This window comes from Patiria miniata, unplaced genomic scaffold, assembly GCF_015706575.1.
Source record: "Patiria miniata isolate m_02_andy unplaced genomic scaffold, ASM1570657v1 HiC_scaffold_5, whole genome shotgun sequence".
Taxonomy (NCBI): domain Eukaryota; kingdom Metazoa; phylum Echinodermata; class Asteroidea; order Valvatida; family Asterinidae; genus Patiria; species Patiria miniata.
Window position 1 is genome coordinate 26,443,706 of NW_024037072.1, and position 25,529 is coordinate 26,469,234.

At 40.7% G+C, this 25,529-nt stretch overlaps 1 protein-coding gene, 2 non-coding genes and 1 pseudogene across 3 annotated transcripts in view; 3 read left to right on the forward strand and 1 right to left on the reverse strand.

Moving 5' to 3' along the window:
* Nucleotides 1–5,802: 5,802 nt before the first annotated feature.
* LOC119741324 lies at nucleotides 5,803–10,550 on the reverse strand (annotated as a pseudogene).
* Nucleotides 10,551–12,594: 2,044 nt separating this feature from the next.
* Trnaw-cca lies at nucleotides 12,595–12,666 on the forward strand. The gene has a single exon. It is a non-coding gene; the product is annotated as a tRNA-Trp (tRNA).
* A 1,807-nt stretch (nucleotides 12,667–14,473) lies between these two features.
* On the forward strand, nucleotides 14,474–14,545 carry Trnaw-cca. The gene has a single exon. It is a non-coding gene; the product is annotated as a tRNA-Trp (tRNA).
* A 1,318-nt stretch (nucleotides 14,546–15,863) lies between these two features.
* LOC119740377 (serine/threonine-protein phosphatase 2A 56 kDa regulatory subunit gamma isoform-like) overlaps nucleotides 15,864–25,529 on the forward strand; it is a 51,967-nt gene continuing 42,301 nt past the window's right edge. The window contains exons 1-3 of the mRNA XM_038215652.1: nucleotides 15,864–16,017; nucleotides 19,161–19,229; nucleotides 23,208–23,358. Of these exons, the coding sequence (XP_038071580.1) occupies nucleotides 15,991–16,017; nucleotides 19,161–19,229; nucleotides 23,208–23,358 (247 nt within the window). The 5' untranslated portion in view covers nucleotides 15,864–15,990. The remainder of the gene's footprint in view (nucleotides 16,018–19,160; nucleotides 19,230–23,207; nucleotides 23,359–25,529) is intronic.

The following is a 25,529-nucleotide window of genomic DNA, read 5'->3' on the forward strand; positions in this document are numbered from 1 at the left end:
GTACATGTAAATCCATATAAATTGTATGGCAAAACCAAAATCTTACGTTGCGAGGTCACGATGTTGCACTCATGCATGATACTCCTGAGCATAAAAACGTCGTATTTTGTACGTGCTTATGGTATAAATCGAGGACACACACTCATGTGAAGCATCATCGATTTATTGAGGACAGGAGTCAAATCGAGGACGACCAAAAAGCATCCTCCCGCCCCAGTTGATCTGAAAATTGCTGGAGAAAAGCTTGAGACGGTGAATGAGACTAAGCTCCAATTGGTCTCACAATACAGTCTAATCTATGCTGTGACTTGCAGGTCAATACCATGATCACTAACAGTAGCCGTCGGTTATGCTCAGCCGGTTGAAGTGCTTTGGTGTACCTGTGGCGGATTTGATCTCGGTGTACATTGGATATACATGATATAATTGCGCCCTGCTGTTGAGTATGCTGCACCAGTGTGGCATAGCAGCATCAACTCCCACCAAACGCAGCAAATTGAAAAAATCCAAAAAGGGCCCGCCACATTATCCTTGGCAATACACATACATTGTACACTGAGACTGTAGCCATCATGGGTGTCCAGACGCTTGAAGAGAGACGTCTTCACCTTTGTTGCCATTTGCTTCCAGATGCACGACTTCCAAGCAATACGCTGAATGGTTTCCTCACAACAAAAGCTCTTGTAATAGGAGCCTACGACACACTCCTTTTTACCACATTTCCCAGATCAATACCAAGAGATACGGTAACAGTTCCATTCCTTACCTCACGAAAACTTCTGAATCAACAATAACCGGTGCAAGTTTTCAGTTTCAATCTTATTCCAGTACATGTATATGTAATAATGTAACATTTTTCTCTCATTAATGTAATAATCTTGGCCAGCTGTCACGTAATCTTGTAATGTTGTTTATTGCAAATTCAACTTCTGAAATTTTTTTTGCGTATATAACAATGTTCTCAATTTTAATGTGTTACATATAATGTTTTACATAATTATAATATTTTTATTGTAAACACCTGTAATTCAGCTTCAGCTGCGAAACGGCGCTAATAAATTTGAATTGAATTGAATTGAATTGACCGCGATTAGAAAACGTATCAAACTATAACAACGTCTAGCCCATAAAGTTGCAGACCAGTAAAAGGTCTGAAAATGGAAGATCATGAAATGAGCTTTAATGTTCGTTTCAAGTACCTGTGAGAGTTGTGAATATTTTTCCTGAATTTTGGAATTCGTCGTGTATTATCACTGGGGTCTATGGCAGTTCATTTTACTGGTCTGCAACCTTGGTAGTCAAGGGCTAGACGTTGTTATGGTTTGATGGGGTAGCATAAAAAAAGTTCGAGAGTAGAGCGAGTAATGAATATGCATGACTATGACGTCACTAGAAGCTCATGAGTAATATATCACGGTACGTGTATAGATGCACTGTATGTACTGCATGCAGCGTGATCATTGTTTACGGCCACCACAGAGTTCAGTTATTAGGACAAAAACGAGCAAAACCCCTGTTCAGCGGTTTATAAGGGGCGGGGGGGGGAGCCCGGACCAACAGTGAGCGTCAAAGCCTCGGGAAACCGAATAGGGGTGTTGGGACGGTGTGAGACCATCCTCCCCCAGAAAAAAATAAAATTAAACTGTACATGTACATGTACTGTCGCCCCATTTAATGTATGTATTCGCGTTTAGTGGAGTCCTCTTTCTACTGTCGCGCCACCACCCTCTAGTGTCGTCCCACTTACCGATGATCATCACAGTTAACAAGTCCTCTTTCTACTGTCGCGCTACCACCCTCTAGTGTCGTCCCACTTACCGATAATCATTTAACAAGTCCTCTTTCTACTGTCGCGCCACCACCCTCTACTGTCGCCCCACTTACCGATGATCATCACATTTAACAAGTCCTCTTTCTACTGTCGCGCCACCACCCTCTAGTGTCGTCCCACTTACCGATGATCATCACAGTTAACAAGTCCTCTTTCTACTGTCGCGCCACCATCCTCTAGTGTCGCCCCACTTACCGATGATCATCACATTTAACAAGTCTTCTTTCTACTGTCGCGCCGCCACCCTATACTGTCGCCCCACTTACCGATGATCATAATTATTTTCGCGCGAGTGTGACGACACGAATAAGGCTGTGTGACGTCATGGTATGCATATTCATTACCCACTCTACCCTCAAACTTTTTATGCTACCGTTTGATGCGCGATAGCCAGTCGCCGCGATAACCCGCCACCGCGAGAGGGCGTTATCACGACCAACCAATATCACCAACGAATCGTCAGATTAGGAACAACGTCTGGGGAAATTCGTATCGGTTGTGTAATGCGCGCGCACCTGTTTGGCCTATTATATGCAGCCCGCATTCAAAACATTTCATGGTAATTCCGAACCAAACGCTTCAATTTCTTCCAGTAGCATGAAAGATGCAGCAAGACTTTTGTGCAACGTCACTGGTCGGCTCTTTTGCGGTGTGGCGTGCGTGGGACTGAAAATGGACCGTAATTGCCCGCAGAAGTAGCGCATGCGCACTATTTCCCCAATTTTTCAGGGAGAGATTTTACGAATTTCCCTAGACGTTGTTCCTGACGGATTGCACGCTTGTAAATAGGCCAAAAAAACGTCCACCGAGCTCATGAATAAAAGTTATACCCTCAAAATATGCTTTATTTGAGAGTTCTCAGGGCCATGGAATATTGAAGAATTGAAGACATAATGGCAATATACCTATGGCCCGGACTTGGGGCTTCCAATTCTGAGCATTTTGGATGATTGGGCTTGAAAGTGGCGCTATTAAGCCATGTTGTGAAGGGTTTCTTTTTCAAAATGGCTACTTTTCCAGTTGGGAAACATCATTCATTTTAGGGGTGTTCTTCTTTGAGTGAGAATATCTCAAAAAGTCAATGGTCAACCCACAAAAGATTGAAAAGTAAATAAAAGATGACATGTTGATCATCATTTTTCTGTAGATCCTGATCACCTGTGAGAGTTTCGAGTATTTTTAAAAGACTGTGAAGTGTGGGCATTAATCAATATTAAAACAATAACAATAACGGAGTCTCATACAGCGCACGTATCTACCAACAATTAGGTACTCAAGGCGCTGGAAATTATGTCAACTATTAAAGAAAGGTAAATCATATCGATATAAAAATCCGACTCCTTTGAAAATCGGACTTCTTTTCCCCATTATTGGTTAATCCCTCGCACGTGACCCGTCACTCTCCTAATTGTCGTACCGTGATCACGCGCAACTACCAACGAGTTCAGTATTTTCATGGAGTCGGATATTTACGCTACACCGGCTATTCGGCATGAATACGCCACTGGGCGGTGATGAAGAGGAACACACGACAGGAACTATAGTTTTGTCATTGGCCTTTATTGAAACTGTTCAAATATAACTTAGTGAAAATTTCTTCACTTTCTTTGGAGATAAGTTAAAAATAAATAATTAAAACTCCAGCTGCTCGTGCATAAAGAAGTAAAAATCTTGTATTCCCATTCATAAATGCGGCGCCCTTTTTTGGTTGAAAAGCATACTAATCTAGGAAAATCTGTAAAACTTATCTGTTTTGTACATTTTCAACTCCCGTCAGTTGCTCAAATGCATATCATTAATGACGCTCAAAATTTGTCCACATGGTCCGCAATGAAAAAAAATCACATCCGGTAGCCTATGGTGTGCATGCATTTCTATAGCAAACTTTTGGGAAAGTATTTGCGCGCATTGGCTAACCGCGGTCTACTGCTGCAGCCAGATGCTTCATACATAGGTCATGATAAATTACCCAGAATGCCATCCCAACTTCCTTCACAAGATTCTGTGAAGCTTATCTGCCCTTCCCAGCGCCCTGTTTGCAGGGCGGGGTACGATCGAACGTATTTAGCGGTAGTCCGCACCAGTAGGTGGCTGGGTAAGATCGAACTTTCTCATCCGCATTGAGCCCCCCCCCCCCCCCCATGATGTCCAGCTCTCTGCCGCGTTGTCATATTTTCTGAGTCGTTTCAGATATAGGTATATGCCCTGAACGAGTAAAGCTGATGAGTACACTTGATGTACATAATGCATGTACATGTATATGCTTTCAATGAGCCACATTTTGGGTTTTCAAAAAAGTTCAACAAGAAATGTCCTTATTGTAGAATGTTTGGAGTGAGGTAGAACCCCAAAATGCCCCTAGAGTGCATGCCGTGACATTAAAACAGCATGAGCGCTCTTAACTGCAGTCAAACCTAGTGTATTTTCAAAATCATTTTAAAGGGAATGTACAACATTTGCTTTTGCTGTAATTTTCAGAAATAAATGGATTTGGAAGATTAGTATGTTATAGAAAATATGGTTAAATTGATTTGTTTCACGTTTTGAGCTTGTAGATGCTGAAAAAAAACCCAAGAAAACCAGTCATGTTCTGTAGACTGGTTCCCTGAAACGGAGCAATTAATACACGTTGGGGAATTGTAAGGTCAGAGAATCAGTCTAGCATGCAGGAAGTATACCCCTTCACAGGTGTGTAATCAATTGCAAAGAATAGTGAGAATAACTAAATATGAAAAATTACGAAAAATTTTGAAAAGCCAATTTTCTCCAACGCTTGTCGGCCGACCAGCTTTGAAAAATTACAGTTTTTCTTGAAAATGTCAGCACACTGCCGGAGCAATTGTTGTATCTTCCTTTTAAGTTATCATATAATTCACTGAGAAATATTCACGAAAGGCTCCATCTTCTTATGGGCTTTGATGTTCGGTTGGTATTAATGCAAAAACCAAACAATCTTACAGTGTTATTTTTCTATAATTCAGCGCCCCTTCAAAGATGGTGTGCATGTGAACGTGTTTGTATGTGGCAGGTTCACGCAAATTTCCATCTTCTTATGGGCATGGGCGTCGCGAGGGGGGGGCAAGGGGGGGCACTTGCCCCCCCCTGGAAAAGCAAAAAAAAAAAAAAAAAAAAAAAGGAAGAAGAAAAAAAAAAAAAAAAAAAAAAAGAGGCGCGAAGACAAAGTGGTGTAAATTTAATGAGTTGGGGGGGGGCAAAATGTCCCTGCCCCCCTCTAAAACTGATAAATCGAGAATGTGTTGACAAATACAAGCATTTTTTGGCAAAAAAATTGTTTGCCCCCCTCTAGAAAAAATCCTGGCGACGCCCATGCTTATGGGCTTTGATGTTTGGTTGGTATTAATGCAAAAACCAAAGGAGGAATAAAAAGATTCGGTCAAAATCGTGGTATTTACTGTACAAATCACAAACAATAAAGTGCTAAAGACGCATTACTGCACCTGCTCACCGGCAAGGGCGGATCGGGGGGGGGGGCAAAGGGGGCCATCCCCCCTCCCCAAAAAAAAAAAACGTATCCAATTTTTGATGGTTTTTTAGTGACTTCGCAATAAAGGCAGGTAATGAGTACACCACCATCTTTTCCTGAAAAAAAAATTAGTTAAAGTGGTCAGAAATTGCCTCACATCGCACCACAGTGCATCTAGAATCCAAAAATTAGAATCCACACCGTATTTTTTTTGGGCACACTTTTTGGGGACAAATTTTTTTTTTGGCCCCCCAAAAAATTGTGTTCTGGATCCGCCCTTGCTCACCGGCCTACATCTTTAGTTAATTTCCGCATATAGGCCTAATGGGTAACATTGCCAGGCTAATGTGACTACAGATATGTTTTGTGGGTCATCTGTCCCCCCCCCCCTTCCACATCTGCCTCCATTCCAAGAAAAAGAGGAGATATACTGTTTTATTCGTCTACGTGTATTTGGATTCTTGCTTTGATTCAGCCCAATTACCACATAAAAATTAACGCAACAAAATGACACAAAATATAAGGTGGTACATGTATACATAATACGACGGTTGGCTGTATTCACCATTATAAAGTGTGCTTGTTCTTGAACAGGTGATGTGGGTATGGCTCAAGATCCTTGATGTGCAGTCAGCAAGGCAAAGAAATCCAGCAATTAGAGACGGATCGTTTCTTATATCAATCATGCTTTTTAATGGTTTTGTCAGTATACTGGTGTTGCTCTTCACACATCCGTTTACTATTGAATGCCCATAAGCTTTTATTTTGGTAGGTATAGGCCTACATAGCGCCCAAAACACAATATTATTATATCAAGAGAGGTGACATTGTAAAACTGTGGGATTTATGCACTATTTTGTGCACTGTTAATTAAAGGGTGCTGCTTTTAATGAGGAATGACTCTAATTTAATGTTGTCACTTCCATCTCCCCTGGATCCATTCCAAAATTAGCGCCACCAACGACAAAGCAGTGATACTTCCCAGGATGAAAAATGCCAAGTTGTAGCTTCCAGTTTGGTCGTATATCCAACCTAAACAAGTAATCAATGAGAGGATCTGTATTCAGAACGCAATCAATGAGAGGATCTGTATTCAGAACGCTATTTTTCGCAAATTGTTCAATCGTCTCCTTTTGCAAGTCGGGCATTTCAACTGAAGTAATACACAGTACACGTTTTTGCATATAGATATATTCGCTGCAATCTATTTTGGACCTTTTATACCGTACCAGTACCTGTGAATCAAAGAGTTTGCGTTGACCAATTAGTTCACGGCTTTTGGTCAGGTGACAACGCTAAAAACCAAATATGGGCGGAGCTTATTACCAAATTCAGAACAGTCTATTAATTTTTTTATTTCTTTTTTTTCCCCCGTGTTCATGGGGGGGGGGAGGCATTAACAAAACATAGCGTGGACTCCATAAGAACATAACCTTTGAGATTAACGGCATGGATGTATTTTCAGGCATAACTAATTGCATTACTTTTTTCACTGAATGCATGGCCGACATATAGGATGGATCCACAGGCTATAGGCCTTTCGGTGGTTAAATTATTTAGACAAAAATATCCTGTGGTTTTTTATCACCATGTCTTACCTGGGAAGAGGCCAAAACTGAAATCCAAGACAGCTTCAATGAGCGCCATCTAACTGAAAGCACAAGCCAAGAGTTCAACTCCAATTAGCTCCCTGGTGAAGACATCTGCAACCGCTGAAATCCCACCAGACGCACCAAAATATACCGAGGCATTGATAATCATCAGCCAGTAGGAGTTTACCCAGGGAGTAATCAGTAGACCGACGGAACTTACAAGTACCATCAGTACGATCCAACTTCGCAATTTCAACAGACCACGATCTATGATAGGACCAGCTATGATCATGAAAACAAAATTGGCGACTCCTGCGGCCGTGGTGAATGTCACGGCATCATACGGAGAGAAGCCCTTTGACTCGGCTTGTGAAACGTAATACATAAGCCAATGGTCGGACACATAGTTGTCAGTCATGATTATGATCGTTGGGATCCAAAAGGAGACCTGGAAACAAACCGAGAATCCGAAATGCTTCATTTGAGCACCTAGGGCGTCTTTAAAGGAGCGTGACTGCTTCGTTTTTTCGGTTTCATTACCTTCTGCGCGTGCGTCGGGGTCAAGTGATTGGTAGTTGCCATTCACCTGGGTATTAGTCGAGGGTGATCGCAAGAGGGCGCCACATACCCCCAGATTCAGGCTCAATCCTCCCAGAATAAGCAAGGCACCTCTCCAGCCGTACGTATCCAACAACAATTGGGTAAATGGCCCGACGACTATCAAGCCAAATGACCATCCCGAAAAGGCGATACCACTAGCAGTGGCGTAGTTCGATGCAAAACGATGAGCCGTTACGCTCCTTGTGATTATATTGAAGAAACTCATTCCAGGTCCTGCAGCCAAATTCAATAATAAACACTGGTTCATCACGTGTCGATGCTACGCCCAACTATTTGGCCCACTGTGTTGGGGACTCCCAATTATAGTTGATTAAATATGCGAGTTTTAGGTCACTAAACGTTTCACTTAGAGGCATATAAATTATTTGCATTTATCTCAAAAGTAACCTGTACCGAATTACTATTAAAATGCCGATTTGGATTAGGCCTATCGTACTGATACTTTAAACGTCCCGTGAAATCCTTCCGTCTGCCTTGCTGTCATTTAGAACGCAATGGATTAAATCGTGTTACGAGATCGAAATGTTATGCATGGTTTTCCACTGTATATTTTTTTTCGAAAAATCATTTGAATGATCCGGCGACTCGAACGGAGACTATTAGGACCTAGACGCCAAAATACAAATTCAAGGTCCAATTTCATGGAATTACTAAGGCCAAAAAAAAAATAATAAATAATAGTTCTGCTTCCGGTTACTCTACCTACCCTATTTTGACAGTCCCCACCCTATTTTCTTTTGGGGGGGGGGGGAATGGGGGAAAAGCGAAAATTATCAATTACCACCTTTTACCCTTGATACACGCAGACACCTCCATTATGATCGTACACCCAAAAAAAATTGCCCAAAGTCATGTAATCGGAAGCAAAACTATTTATTTTTTTTTGGCCTAGGCAGATAATATTAGTGTTCAAAGCAGAAATCAACCAAAGCAGACATCGCATTATTATTTCGGCCGGTGACCTGTTTTTGTTTAACAAGTATATTCTAAACAGTCAAATTTGTGTGCCTAATTAAACAGCCCTGCTATTTTGCATTCCGCAGTTGATGGTGGGGCTTTGCATTTAGCGATGTGCAGGCGACGAGCTTATATGGTTTCTCACGCGGATGACACGATGGGGACAATCTAAAGGGAGTTTTGTTTTAATTAAATTTGATTTGTTTCATAGGTTTGTTTAACTACCTGTCTAGACCGAATCTCACTGAGAGAGATACGGCTGATATAATTATCTCCATTACAAAAATAATTTGCAACTGGTATGCGTAAATTAACGGTTACATGTACACAGAAAATATCTTTGGCTGCGTATACAGCATTGGACGCCTTTTGGCTTCCGTCTCGTCCGATTCCCAAACATTGAGGGATGACAAACTGTGCCGATGTATCCCTTTTTAAACCCTTTTTGTTCAATGCCTTCTCCAGAACAAATAATTGTGCAACATGAGAATTATGCATTTTGATGGCCAACAATGTTTTTCTTTGTGGAATTGGAAATTTTCAGTGAAAACTGCATGTTCTCGATCATTGAGAAAAGAGCAATGAAATCACAATATGCATAGTCAGTGATTTGTACAATTATTGGTATGTACTGTGATTGGTACGTACAGGATCATAATTATTTGCAATTACCCCGAAAAAATACCGATTTAATTACAGAAACCTTTTCAAAAGTGAAAATAAAGCTAACTGTTCAAAGTGGAAGGGGCTGGCATTAAATACCCTGTGAATTTATTCCACATGAAATGATGTAGATTGGAAGGAAACCAGGCTGAAAGGGTTTTCCAAATAGCCTGGTGCGGTTGCGGGTACACTTGTTTTCACGTGCATTATAGCAGTGGAATCCATTTACGATCCCCAAGACCCATAAAAATTGGCATTTCCTCTGTTCTGAAAATGTACATTATCCATTGAGCTGAAACTTCAACAAAAAGTTGGTTGTTATGTGCCCCTCTTAAAATGTTGAGCAATTATGTTGCTTCAAACCAAAACATATGCCCACAAAAACAAATGATCTTTACGTACATTTAATAGTGTTCAAAATTGGTGTACCTTTATTCACAGTGAATAAACAGGTCCTATTCCATTTGAAATTTGTTCTCGTTAACTCTCGACGAAAAGGCCAGGCCTTATTCAGAAGGAAAATGTTTATATGAAATATGAACATCTAAAAACAATAACACTGAAAAATATTTTACCAGCAACGAATGCCAGCGTTACGGTCAACATGACGACACTGGTGGTAAATGCAGCGACGATTATAGACGCCCCAACCATGAAACCGCTCACCGTCACCAGAGTTCGTGTACCAAGCATCACCTCCAGTGGCCTAGCAAAGAGACCTATATACACATAAGGCCCAAAAAAAAGTCTCCGGTTTCTGGTATGCGCGCGCGTCGCCGTAGCCATGCGCGTCGGCAAAATGAAAAAGTTTTTTTTTCAATGAAAGATGATGTCTCAAAACCGCCAAACTCACTGGTTTGACTGGAATCGTGGTGCTGCACAATTTTAACGTGTTTTTAGAGGGGGTTATGATCGAGAATAAGCTTTATGTGGCCTCTCTGGACTCCCATATATTTGCACTAAGTTTAGTCAGGCACCATTTGCAGTCATCAGCCGACATTTGAAGCAAAAAAATCAGGTAAAAAAAAAAAAAAAGCCGCGTCGCCGCACCACTTTTTGGGCAAGCTCCATACCAGAAACCGGAGACTTTTTTTATTTGGCCTAAATATGAATAGAAGAAAAAAACAGTTTTCAACAATTAGTAATATGTTTCCTACAAATAATCGAAAGTGAAGGCTAAGACTTTTTGTATGAATTAACTTTTACATGCGATGTTGATAACGCCATTGATAACAGATATAGTCCAGCCGATCACCCAGGCTTGGGCGGCGAACTGTTCTTGGAATGTCGGCAACATTTCACCCAGACCCTGGATGATGCCCGCCCATAAAAACCAGTTCAAAAACAGGCAGAGAACTGCAAACCAGTCCTGGTAACAACTCTTAGCATCATTCCTGGCCATAATACAACTTCTCCCAAATTGCTGTGTCAACGTCAATGCGAGTTATACTGAATTACTGTCACGATTTGTTCACCACACGGCAGATGTGGTTTTGGACAATTATATTCGTCATACAATCCTTTTATTTAAAATGTGCGTGTGTCATTAAGTTGGTCAAAGCCGATTTATCCATTCTTTAAGTTAACAAATCCAATTAAATTGATTTCTATTATAGCTGATGACTTTTGAACAAAAACAAAACCTAAATTATACACTTTGGTCGTCCCAAAAAAATATTGTACTTTTAAAAAAATGAAACGAAATACAGTCAGGGGCGGACCCAGGAATTTTTGCAGGGGGGTTTTCATGGGCAAAAAAATCTGAAATATAGGCAGGGTTTTTTCCGGACACTCGTACCATACTTTCAATGGGGGCGCTGTTTAAATCCTACGATTATTAACACTATAGGCCTATATAACACAGAATAGTCTACATATACCCCAGGACCCAGCTAGCTCTGTCCGTATTTTGTGCAAAAGCGGACATTATTACCTGTACAAAATGTTTGGGTGTCAGAGCGGGGGGGGGGGGGGGGTGCGGTTCGCATTTTAATCATGAATTTCTATGGATCCGCGCCTGGTTACAGTGCTATAAAACTGTATCGAAGAATGGCAGATCTCAATGTACATTACGTATGGTTTTCAAGATGTGAGAGGGAAGCGTATCACTTCCGACGCATGCGCATTTAATTCAAGTCACAATCAATCTCGTCCCCATGGCATCGAGCAGTACACTTCCACTAGCTGCTCTCGCACCATAATATTGGACATTTTGCATATCCAAAGATTTGTATATAACAATTAGGCGGCACGAAAAGTCGGGTGCCTTTACAATACTGCGAGTCAATATTTAGTTTTTGTATGGGACGTCCAGGGTATAGACAAAATTAATTCGTAGTGACGTCAGATGGGAAAATACATTATCTTTTTTTTTCAGAGAGATGCATGCGATAATCACACAAATCCAACGTGAACTATATTACCCTAAATGCGATAATATTCAGGAAATTTAAGGAGAGTTGGACACAATAATTCACAATGAAACGGATGGACGGATGTCATTATAACACGGACCAGAATGCGCTATTTTCATAGAATATCGCTTTGGAAAAAAAATTCTGAAATCCCCGGTAAAAATTCGCCAATTGAGATATTGGGCCGAATTATGGTAGCGTGTACATGTGGAAATCAGATAGTGTTTCAAAGCTCCTGCCAGAGCTAAAAAATATTATATCCACCTGATAGATATTTGTTGTGCGCATGTCCAAGTAAACGGGGTCCAGTTTCAAATGGTCGACTCATTCCAACCATCCTCGTTCGAGTGAAGTTAAAGGGTGCATGCAATGTAATTTTGTTTAATGCTATCCTTGAAACTGCACATTTTGTGTCCCATTTAACCTTATTTTCAATTTTCATTTTGCCACTTTCAAGGGTATTTTGGTACCTTTTTGGTTTATGCTAATCCGAATTTAGCTACAGTCATGAGCAAAACTGTGTGTGTCATTCCGGGCATGCGACAGAAACCGCAATGTTACAGCTATTTCAGCACCAAAGGTTGCAAGAATTTGGAATCTTTTGCTGTCATAAAATTTCTTTTCTTTGGTGATTCTTTGTTGTGTAAATACATTGGCAGTACGCCGATACAAATGTTTTCAATGAGCAAATTTTGGGTTCACTATTAATTTGAACAGGAAAAAAACCCTAAACTGAACAGTGTCTTAATTCCTGAAATGACATCACAGCAACAGAGCCTTCTGTTGTTCGGAAAAGCCTGGACAATTTTAAATGTTTAAAGAAGTGCACTTTTCAATAAAATAAAATAAACCAAAATTATGAGATGTCAAAATAGTTACCATTCATTTTAAGAGGAGTGGGAAGTCGCACAAAATGTATTCCTGAGAGAAATTCAACGCATGAACCCTTTAACTAGCTCGCACAACTTAGTTCATAATAATGTGCCCAGCCGCTTTAGAATTCATCCATTGTGGGTTTTTTAACATTCGTGAGGCCTCGTGGCGCAATGGTAGCGCGTCTGACTCCAGATCAGAAGGTTGCGTGTTCGAATCACGCCGAGGTCAATCCTGTTTTTTTTCCGGGTCGGGGAAAGGGATAGGGCTAAGCCCTACAGGTGAATAAGGACTCCGAAATTGATATTATGGAGGCACAACATTATGATTTAATTGCTATGCTGTGTTTCGATTATGTCTTTCATTTTTAATCGATTTATTTTAACCATTAAATATCCAGTATATAAATGGGGAGTGGAGGGGGTGGCCGAATCATGGAAACCGGAGCCTGGGGGCCGGGACACTGTTCTGTAATGCCGTCGAAACCATCTGACACGCTGTTTGTCAGCGATTCGGCTCGGGAGGGGGGGGAAGGGGATAAACAGTGGGGAAAAGGGGGACTATAAGGGGAAAGAGAGTGGTATATGGTTGATCGGACTAAAGCAGGGAAGGGAAAGGAACTATACAGCCCCTTCAGCCCTACCCCAGTTGCCCGGATCGTCAGAGTGTCACGGTTCAGTAGGATAGCTAACAGTGACAACCTTCTCACCGGGATGCCTGAACAGAATGACGATCTCACAAACTACCCCAAACACTTATACATGAAATTTGAAAGCAGAAGAGTCTCGCTTTTATCAGAGCTATTCCTTAGAAATGCGCGCCATCTCCGGGGCTGTTTCCCAACGGGTACAGTTTATCGGGTAGAGTTTGCGGTGCTTAAGTCTTTGGTGCGTGGTTGCCCGTTCAGTGGTTCGAATCGGCTCATGATAGGCCTAAGTAGGGACTAGCCCGTCCGACTATTCTCGTTTTTCGGAAACGGCCGCCGGACATATCAATTATACTGATTGATCACGTGTAACTTAGTACGAACTACATGTATATGGCTAGTTATGCGCTTTAAGAACTTCAAATTCCTAGCTATTCCAGCTGAGTAGGCCTAAGACATAACTTAACCCTAAAAGGGCTGGGCGGAATCCGCCCCCCCCCCCTCAACTTTTTCCGCGATAGCCTTGATTTTTTTTTTCGCGACCCGAGCTGTTAGGACTTTTTAGCCTCGAGCCTTGCGCATCTTTTGATATCAAAAAAATAAAAATCGGACTAAAATAAAAAAATTCCGGCGCAATGCGCCGTGAAAACTGGATTTTCCCATATACGTCGTGTACACAGAGCAGAATTGGCATTCGCACATATAAGTAATTAGCCATAATTCCAAAACCCTTTGACCTATAGTTATGAAATTTCTTAGGTATGTTCATGAAGAGTTGCTCTATGCATGTACCGAGTTTCACTGGTTTTTCGTCACTCGATGGCCGAGATCTTGGGGCCGTCCCCCCCCCCCCCCCCTAGCCTTTAGTCAAGTCCCACGCGCCTATACCCGGACCATCCGGACACGTAAAGCACCCCGGATGCTAGACTAGCACGAGCGGCGAAGCCGCGAGGGCCTTTACCATCTCGTGGAGAACGCTTATGTTTTCTTTACATTTGTCTACCGATTTGGTAGACATGCATAATGCATTACTCGTTGTGAATTGACCAATGAAAATGCAGAATTACTAACGTAAATCAGCCGTCGTCTGGCGCAAACCACCGTTAGATGATTGGTTTATATTGCTTGATTTATATTACGTGAATAAATGAATAAGTGATTAGTTCCACGAGATAGTAAAGGCACTCGCGGCTTCGCCGCTCGTGCTAGTCTTTTTACGTGCCAGCATCCGGGGTGCGTTACGTGTCCGGGTAAGCGCGTGGGACTTGACTAAAGGCAACCCCCCCCCCGGCCCCCCGGCTGAGTGGTCAAAATAACCCGGCCCTTTTAGGGTTAAAATATAAAAATAAAAATAAAGATTCATCATTCTGTCTCTCTTGAAGCAACCATCGTGGCCTTGTGGCGCAATGGTAGCGCGTCTGACTCCAGATCAGAAGGTTACGTGTTCGAATCACGTCAGGGTCATCTTCGAGATCTCTTTTTTTTTTGAGGGGGGGGGGAGAGATCCGGGAGCCGGTAGGCCTATTTGATTGGTACGCCTCAGATTCAAGTGCCAATTTTCAGCGTTATCTTCATTTTTTTCCAACAACGTGAAACTTCAAAAAAGCAGAGGGGATTAAGACGATCGCTTTCTAGTCTCCGTATGGCAGACATTATTCAAAATGACAGAATAATTATGAACTATGACAGACCAGAGTTGCTGACTCGAGTCATGTGACTTGGACTCGAGTCGGACTCGAGTCGCTATTTTTGTGACTTGTGACTTGACTTGTAAATACCAGCTTTGACTTGTGACTTGACTTGGACTTGCAAACAATGACTTGTGACTTGACTTGGGATTGCAAAAAATGACTTGTTACCAACCCAAGTCAGACGCTACTCGATTTTTTTTTAAATTGAAGTCGCCCATAACAAGGCCCAAAAGGCCACTCATGGTGTTTATAAATGCAGTTTATAGATCCAGCGAGAAAGTTTCATTCCAGAAAATAGACCTCAGTGACTGAATCCAGTAAAATGAATAGTTCCCACTAGTTTCAAAAGTTTTTAATAAGACTGTCACAACAAACTACAGTTTTCAATGACCAAGTCTCTTGCTTAATGTAATGGTTGAACAAACTTTGAAGGAACCTTTCATGAAAAGAAAGCATGCCTTTGTCAATTGCATGTAAAATACTGGATAGCTTAACCCATTGGTATAGGCGTTTAGTATACATGGAAATTGAACAATAAAGTGTTAGTATACTACATGTAATCGAGTGAGTGAAGTCTTTTTTCATGTCATCTCAGCATTTATTTCTACAATGTAAAATACATTTATTAAAGTATACAAAGGGCTAATATCCGACGGATATGTGATAAACTACAAGAATAGTAACTGCAACACATTGAAAAAGGGGAATTAAGGAGGCATGTTCAAAATAACTCGTAAGTTAACGCCAGGTTCTTTTTTAAAGCTGAACAAAATAATGTGCAACTTGACGTGTTCTTGGACAAAGATACTTGACCAAACATGCCAAATGACTTGTGACTGGACTTGTGACTGGACCTAATGACTTGTGACTTGACTTGGACTTGCAAACAATAACTTGTGACTTGACTTGGACTTGCAAAAAATGACTTGCTGCCACCTCTGTGACAGACTTTCGTCTAGCATCTTCATCATCTGATGCATCATGTCAACGAGGAATTTTCATCATCAGCTGGTTTTCCGATGCATGATAGCCGCACGTGTGCACCGAGTACCAACCGACCATTTTCAGCAACGATGGGCGTCACGTGGTTTTAACGGACCTATCACAGTGCTGGTTTGTTGAGTGTGTATGTACGTTACCGTCTTGCGCTCACGATCTCCCGGCAAAAAAATATGAACGCCTTAATGTAGGAAATAAGAGCCCAAGAACATCTCAGACATGCCGAATAAGACCAAGAAAGAAAAGGTGAGTTATTTGAGAACACCGATCGTTGGTGGAGAAAGACGTTCAGTTCGTTTGGGATCCCGGAATGTCGCTGTGTTCAGGTGTTGCCTTTATTACAATTTACATGCAATGTGGTGCATGTGTACTGTCAGTGTCATTTAGACTGTACGTTGCAAAGGCTGTAGTGTAATCCATCTGATATGGTCCATCATGATTATGTACATGTACACTTGTCACGCGTTTAGTACGCAATAGTTATTACTACATTGTACTACTACTAGTACAAGGCCATATTACTACTAGCTTATGGCTGTAGACAGAAATGTAAGGAAAGACTGCAAAAGAGGGCAATAATGCCAGTTTATTTGTACTTAATTTTAGGCAGTAAAGTGGATATTTAGCCGGATCTGGCTTTGGGAAAGATTCCCATATCTGGCAATCACTAGTATGGTGGTGTACCCTAACGTGGCGCACTTCGAAGCATACCCAAATTTCCTCGTGTAGTGTTGCCAAACCTCTTTGTTGACAAACCTCAAATTCATGCAGTGAAATACTGGTACTTTTACCTTATTAATACTTGCTGTTTAACCTATGTGAACAATTTCGGTTTCATAAAATTTAAGCCGAAATTAAAAAACGGTGGCGTCCGGAAATTGGGCACAATTTGGCGGAGTGTTCCCTAACGTGGCACACTTAAATAAATCTCGGGAAATTCCAAATTAACATTTAAAAATTTCTGAAAACTTGATAAATTCTGATAAATCATTATTATCTCTACTTACATACCCAGCCAGATGTTTGTCACAAAATTATTTTCTTATTTTTCGGGGCATTTTCAAAGGGTTCACTTCGCACTTGAAAATAAAATCGGAAAATCACGCCAAAATAAGTTTTTCTTTTAACTTTGTAGCGGGTAAATAAATTCGCGATTTATGAACGGGAGTGTTTATAACTTGATGAAATTTCACTTTCTGTGAAATTTCAGTTAAAACTTTTGCTCTAGCTAGGCGCTACAGGCGAAAAATCAAAGTGCGCCACGTTAGGGGGCGCGCCACGTTAGGGTACATCAACAATATTATTACTTATTAGCCCCACATGTCATGTGCATGTGTGGCCTAGCCTCTGTATTGCTGTGCTGTACGTTCGGCCACACGTCTGGTTTCCCAATCTACTGAGGAGTTTAGTCCGACCCTAGCACATAACGACTCCAGGACAGGATAATGTCTGAATTGCTCAAAAAATTTGAAGAAAGATTACCTAATCCACCCGGAGGGCAAAAGATGAGACATCATAGAATACAACCGTATGCAGTGGTATGAAGAAAAAAAATGCCAAAAAATAAGTGCGCCAGTTTTGGATTAAACTCCTCAGTAGGTTGGAAAACCAGACGTGTGGCCGAACGTACAGCACTGTACAGCGCAGCAATACAGAGGCCACACAAGTGGGGCTAGCCATCACTCATTTTTCCCTTCAGTGACCAGTCATGCCAGTGACCTATCAGTATCAGCCATCAGAAAGTGATATGTCCTAAAAATTCAAATTTAGCAGGGAAAATATTGAAGTATTTACTGAGAAAACACTTACTGAAATGTTCAGACCAGTCTCATACGGTTTGTGCACAGGGTGAAAAGTGATGGCCAGATATGGGAATCTTTCCAACTAGTCCGAATTTGAGAGTCGGTTTGGCCTAGTGGTACTACTTTCCTTGCCTTCCACCGCTGTGACCCGGGTTCGAATCCTGCCCGGGCCAATATGTGGATTGGGTTTTTAGTTATACAAAACCAAAAAATGTTGAATGAGCGCGACTAGGGGTATCAAACCCGGGATCCTTCACTAGTCATATATCAGACGTGCCGTGCTACATGAGCTGCCCGAACAATGGTGGTAATGTAGGCCTACTTGTCTACGTGCCAAAGAGGGCGCTGTTAGACCTCTCCGGATAAATATCGTTTCCTAAAAGAAAGCCGGATCCGGCAATGTGTCTGCTACCTGTATCTTATTTTTATGGGAAACATACAGTTACTGAGTTGGGGCCTACTGGCATTATCACTGGGACCCCAGGAGTAGAATTTCTAGAAACACACGCAAAACAAAAGTAGGCATAGACGGGGTCTAACAGTTGATAAAATTCACAGAAATTTCCATGACCCATTGTCAATGAGGCAAAGATTAACGCTGCATGCTTGGCGAGCTGGTATGGACACAAACTGTAAGAATGTGTGAGTAAATAATGGTGTAAGACAGTCAGCTGAATCTATATGGCTGGAAATTCGGAAGATCACAGTGCATCGTTTATTAATATTAGAGTAGACTTAATCACAAGTATTGTTTCGTACTTCAAAGCACTATCGGAAAGGAAAAAGGAGCAATATCTCCCTTTTCTCTTCTCATAATTGTTGTAATACAAATTCACTTAAGAGGTATGCAACACAGTCCTTCTGATTTGAAAATCACAGGACGTGCGATTATTTGCACTTCTCGGGAAGCTTTTACTAGTTTTAGGCGTGTGATGGCGTGGGGGTGTGATCGCACGCCTCAAAACAGAAGGACTGCAATAATGCCTATTCAGACCAATTAAGGCAGTTAATTATATCAAACACGCACCCCATGTCATGTGTAGTACCCTACAACAAGTGGCTGGGTCCAGAACTCACTTGAAATCATGTCGACTTTGACAAGGATACCTACATGTACCTACATGTACATGTATGATGTGCATGTGTACATGCTTTGAACATGTAATAGAATGGAATAGCATGTGGAAAGGTCAATGACCTGGTTGTCGTTGGCAGCACTTCACCATGACAACAGTAGAGCCTGACTTTCTCTTAGAGCAATGAAACTAAACTGAAGTCCAAGCAAAAGAGGGATCATATATTTCTTCTCTAGTAGTACTATGAATTATAAGGACAGTAAGTTAATCCATCAAATATTAAATCAAGCTGACAAACATACTGTTCCTGTATGTGACAAAAATGATTTTTATGAAACTTCTTTCGGTGCATCTGTCATTTGTGAGGAAATTAACTTCACTCCTGAGTCCTTAATTAATTATTAGATCACTCTTGGATCTCTATCCTGTCTCTTTCTGTAGTGTATACAGAACATTGTTACTGTTTTGTGTTCTGTATTTTTTTTAATTTGTAATGTTTCTGTTTTTGCAGGCTGCTACTAAACCAGCAGGAGGCAACAACAAGACTTCCAGTAAAGATGGCATAGATGGTCCAGACGAGGTAACATCTGGGCTTCCAGTTGCTGTACATTATTAGTATTATCCCACAAGCATGAGTGGAACATGGAATAATGTAGTGCATCTGTGCGAGTGGTAAATGAAACACAGACGCACTAACATTTTCCGTGTTCCACAAGTGGTAAAGAATTTATCTTCGAGCAAACTTGACGCACGGTAAAGATGGAACGAGCTTGCAGTACACGAACTCAGCGGTTATCAGAATTCGGTAGAAAAAGCGTGCGCATCTTGGAATAGTGCGAAATGCGGAATGCGATAAGGGTTTGTGGTATTAGGCATACATCACACTGATAGACCAATCAGGATCAAGGATTCAAGTCTGCTTGAAGATAAAATGTATAATATTATTATAAAATGTGTTATGGTTTAGAAACTCACAATGCTAGATGCTTGAATTTTTTCATTCTTACTGTGACCCTTGGTTCAGACAGGCGTTCCAGAGTCGCGCCGAACCAAAATAAAGTCAAGATTTGAATTAAGTACATGAAAAGTCTGATGTCTGAAACAATTAGGAGCAACTAGACGTGCCAGATGGCGAAAGATCGACTGTCAGAGTTGTGCAGAATGACTTGATTCAGACGTCGCTCTAGTCATGAGCGAACTCAATGCAAATGTATTTGAATAAGTATTGACCGTACAACATTTCAAAATCCACCATACAAATTAAATATTTGTGGTTGTTTTAGCGCGCTATTTGCAACATGGTGTGAAAGCAGCAGGAGAGCGGCCAAGAATCGAGGTTCAGTACTCTTTTCCTCCTCGCATCAGCATAGATGACAATGTTCTATACTGTCCTTCTTTTCTTCCTTTCGGCCAAATTAGGATTAGGATTTGTCCGCTGAATTTTATGGGTCAGAAATTGCTCAAGAAAAACAATGTCCGATATGCTGGTAGTGTTCGAAAACATAAGCAAACCACAAAAAGTGTTGCGCAATGCCGGCTTGTTGCTCGTGTGTTTGTTTGTTTGTTTAGTATAGAATTCTCCAGTGTGTTAATTTCGCCTGTCTGAGACCAAAAATCTAAGGGTCAACTCGAGTCGCTCCTCAATCTATTTAGTTCGGCGCGACTCTAGAATGCCAGTCCAAACCAGGGGTGACTCTACTTTTCTGCATCCGATTTTCTCAAGAGTCTGCTGTGCACCTTTCCCTAGTGTGAAATTGAATTATGTCCACTCGTTTAAAAAAAAAAAACAAGGAAGAAAAACATTATTTGGGGGCCAAGTTAACATACATGTAATACAATGTAGGATAATTATCAAAGATGCAATACAATCAGACGGGGTTTAATGAAAATATAATCATTGAGCTGGGAAATTTGGAAAGACCTTTTGTCATCATGGCAGTAGGCTACCAGTACCACTTGGCAAAACAATCACAGACGCATCAGGAGTTGGTCCAATCACAGTATATCACTATGTAGATAGAAAATGAACAGCTAATCACCTTCACATACCATTACCAATAAGCAATCTCACACATGTGTATGGACATCATATGCTCATACACTTTCCTATTTCCGGCAACTAAGTCAACATCAATTGACTGCACAGTTCAGTATACATGGACAATGTACATGTGGTCTTATAATCAAGGGTCATATTGTGTACAGTGAGTTACGTAGCAAAAGTGAAAACTGATGGACCGCAATGAACACATACATGTACAATAAAGTTCTGCTGACCCGAAAACACATGCAATAACTGGGAACAAAACTGAGCAGACATGTCTGTTCTCATGTGAATATTGAAAATCTTGTGCTTACTCAGATACGTACAATGTGTAATTTACCATAATCCCACATTGCTTGGGACACAGAATTCAGATAATGTGCATTGGGGTTCCTGTGCAATATGCATTACATGTAGTGGATTATTATCGGATTCAGGAAGTTCCTAGCAAAAAATGCCTGCGGTACATTTGCACCAGGTCACAATAGACCTTATGCGTAGCAACCATCTTAAAGGGTAATGCCTTTTTTTAATTTGCTGGGATATGCATAATCTGACCTTTTATGCATTCATTGTTACTGAATTAAAATAACGAAAGATGCCCTCTAAGATGGCTGCTTTGCATAAGGTCAATAGAATCAACGCAGGACATACACAATCTGTGTGGAAGGACCTACATGTGCGTGTACGTACGTACATTGTACAGCAAAATTATACACTAAAAAAGAGGTTGCGTTTTTTTTTTTTGAGTTATAAATACAAAAGTACAGTAGAACTCCATTATAACAAACACGATGTGCTCTGTAAAAAATAAAAGGTTTACATGTATTATAGTGGTCGTTTGTTATATAGCGATTGTGCATTATACATAGTACATGTAGAATTTAATATTTCGTGTGCCAAAAGGAATGTTAAATGAGAAAGGGGATGCTCTTTATGGCCAAATGTTAGTTTCTTAAAGCGGCATTTTGCTGTATTTGTAAGTCCGAAAGTAAAAGAAATTCATTAGTCATACAAGTATGTCATACAAGTACCGTGTATGTCTCAAGTAAATATCCATCAACTACTACTCCAATAACAATGTCATTATGAAAAACAATTCTACACACTACTCAAGTGTGTTTATGTATCTTTAGTCGTCAGTGCCAATTTTTACAAGGGAAAAATCAGTGTAGAAATGACAAAACAGATTTAATACTCCGCAGACATTGGGATGTTGGTCCCTTACACCAGTCCACAGTGGCGTCCATGTGTGCGCAGGGGACAAAATTTGTCTGTCACATCAAGCGTTTGTCCCCCAAGTCGTTGATAAGATGGCCGATAGCATGGGGAGGAAGGTATGCGCGGTTTGAGTGCAATCTTGTAGCGCTGAATGCAACATGTTTGGAGACCATGTGGAGACACAGCTAGGGGCCTTGTGTAAACCCTCATGTCATTAGCTCTTAGCTTTTGCTAGCCGCTCCTGGCAGTTGCTAAGATATTTTCCCATTTACTTGCAAGTAAAAATGTCCAGAAGATTGTGATGTGAATGAAGACATCCATTGATTGTCTGCAATTTTTTTTTTTTTACACAAGTCTGGGAGAAGTTGTGTATAAAAATCTGGAATATAATAATTTTTTAAAAAAGGAAACGGGGTAATTTTGTTTAACGTTATGTACTGGTATTGGTTGGGAGCAAGTATACGGTATCTGATGTGACGTGATGTATACTGGTAGATCTACATAGTAAACAGAATATGGAGGAAAGCCATTTCTACTTCCTCTTTTGAAATTAAACACCTTGCCTGAAATATTTTGCATTGCGAAAGTTCAGTTTTGATTGTTGGACACTCAAATTTGTAAATTGTATATATGCCGGTGTTCAGAATTTATGGACAACCTGTTGAACTCTTGTACAGTACACAATAAATGCACTTGATGTACCCGTGCACTCATGGCCCATGCAGTGTTTACACCAGCTGACACAAGAACATGTACATGTAGGTCTATGGGTATGCATATTGGCAATTCCAGCCTGGCCTGCATGGTACAGATGCACAGGAAGTTCAGGAACAATTATACGGCTGGACTCGGGCCATGTTGGCCAGTGTTTGCTGACCTTCCCTCTCCTGATGTAATCAGGTCCTCTGATGACGTATTTCACTTGTTACCGGTAGTGTGATATTACAGCACACACATTAAACATCTTGAACAAGTACACGCACATGTCATCTGTACTTGTAAAGCAAAATATACATTATGACATGTAGATGTACCGTAATGCATTAATTTTATAGCACTTGGTAGACTTGACATTTGCTTTGTACTATAATACATGTATGTACAATTAGTAATAATACTGCTTAAAATACTACATACATATGTACAATACTGTACATGTATACATTGTAATTTACATGTGAAATAACTGTGCATGGGTAAAGAAGCATGCCTAGCTATAACAAAGGAGTTTCTTTTTCAATATGACCCTCAGTGAACTGTGCCGTTCTTTACATGTATTTGTTTCTACAATAGACAAGACATCGCACAACAAACGTACCACCTCCAACACAGCTGACAAGGTCGAAAGGTACAGGACCGCTGGTCAAGAAAGAGAAGAGACAAGGTTCCTCACGGTTCAACATCAGCAAGAATAGAGAATTACAGAGACTACCCCTCCTCAAAGGTAGGTCACGGCAGATTGCACAAGTGAACAGCATTGAACTCCTACACTCATATAAATTCAGCAGCCGGTGGCGCGTGGATGCAGTTTTTAATCAGTTCCATCACAAGTCTGTCTCAAGTCCATCACAAGTCAATCACAAGTCCATCACAAGTCCATCACAAGTCAATCACAAGTTCCATCACAAATCAATCACAAGCCCATCACAAGTCAATCACAAGTCCATCACAAGTCAATCACAAGCCCATCTCAAATCAATCACAAGTCCCATCACAAGTCAATCACAAGTCCATCACAAGCCCATCACAAGTCAATCACAAGTCCATCACAAATCAATCACAAGTCCATCTCAAGTCAATCACAAGTCCATCACAAGTCCATCACAAATCCATCACAAGCCCATCACAAATCCATCACAAGTCCATCACAAATCCATCACAAGCCCATCACAAATCCATCACAAGCCCATCACAAGTCCATCACAATGCATTGTTGGTAAATGTCTTGATCTGATTGTACAAGTAATTTCACCCTCTGTGTAATGTATGTACTGTACCATATGTACAATGTATACAAATACACGTTTACATGATAAGCATGTACAGTAAATATTCCATGATCATTTTACATGGTGTACAATGTGTCTTTATGTGCATGTACACATACACAGTAGTATGTTTTCTTTTTACATGTGGATATATACATGTACATGCACTTGTACGTGTTCACATTCAACCTGTACATGTCATTTACAATCTTCAACATGTTCAGCAATGTGTTCTGTTTGAAAGCAAGTCTTGATACATGTACATTGTACATGTATACTTTCACATGTACTCTTCATATTTATATTTTTCACTCTTGATGGGCAGATTATTCCTTGGTAATATGCACAAGTTATGTTTATCATGCATGTAGTTGCCTTAAAATCTTGCATATCAATCATCATTCAAGACTTCAGTGCAGTTTACACAAGTTTATCCTAATACAGTGGATTTTTCATGTTCTGTTCAATCTTGCCCATTAGCAGAACTCCCCATTACCAAGTCACTATCCCAAAATGACCTGTTGCCTGGGTCCTAATGATGTTGACTTGGCAATGTCAATTTGGAATGGAGGCAGGAAACCAGTCCATTTACCATACGCTGCATTTGGCTGTTATGTTGTTTTTTGTGGGTTTTTTTACCCGCTTGCATGAAAGCGCAGTCAGCCAATTTGCATGAGATAATATACGTGGATGGTAGTGTGGGAAAGAAATGTTATCTCTTCCCATGGGTCATTTCCTTTTAAAGGGAATATACATCATTTGCTTTTGCTGTAATTTTCAGAAATGGATGGAATTGGGGGGTTGAAAATATAAAGCAAATATAGTTACACTGACTTTTTGGAGGTTTTGGGTTCGAAAATGCTATAAAAACCAAGAAAAACGATCATTTTCCTGTAGTCTGGTTCCCTGACTCCATATAAGAAGAAACGGAGCAGTTTACATACATTGGGGAATTGTAAGGTCAGGGAACCAGTCTAGCTGGCTCGTACCCGTTCATAGATTTGTAATCGATTGCAAACAAGTGCAATGGTCAATTGGGGCCAGTATTTGAAAAAAAGCCAGTTGTTTCCAACGCTGATCGGCCGATCAGCGTTGGAAATTGATACAAAAATACCACTTTTCTTGAAAATGACAGTATACCAGGTGCCATAATTTTACAGGATGCTTTAGACTGTCATTTACCAACATCCTATTAAGGTATTTCGTAAAAACTTGGTAATTTTATTTTTCGATGTTTGCAAATGTTGTATATTCCCTTTAACGTGAGCTCTGATTATTTCATCTCATTAATTCCCCGTCCTGTTGTTATGATGTGAAATGCCAAAGAGTCTTCATTCATTCCACATGTAGCTGGTAATTGGTCATTAGAAAATCTCAGTAAACATGGTAAATGTAGTTTGCACACGTTCATTGTACATTGAACAGTTGTTCATGGACACTAGTCTGTACAATCCTCCTATGACACACACTACTGGCTGTGTCCGGTTCTTTTCAGAACCACACATACTCACAAAAGAGATATATTCACACGGTGCTACTGCAAACTTATCTTGTCTTACAACCCTCCTATGCAAACAAACAGTCTGTGCCAAGTTGTCCCTTCAGTCAAAATCAATCAAGTGACTGT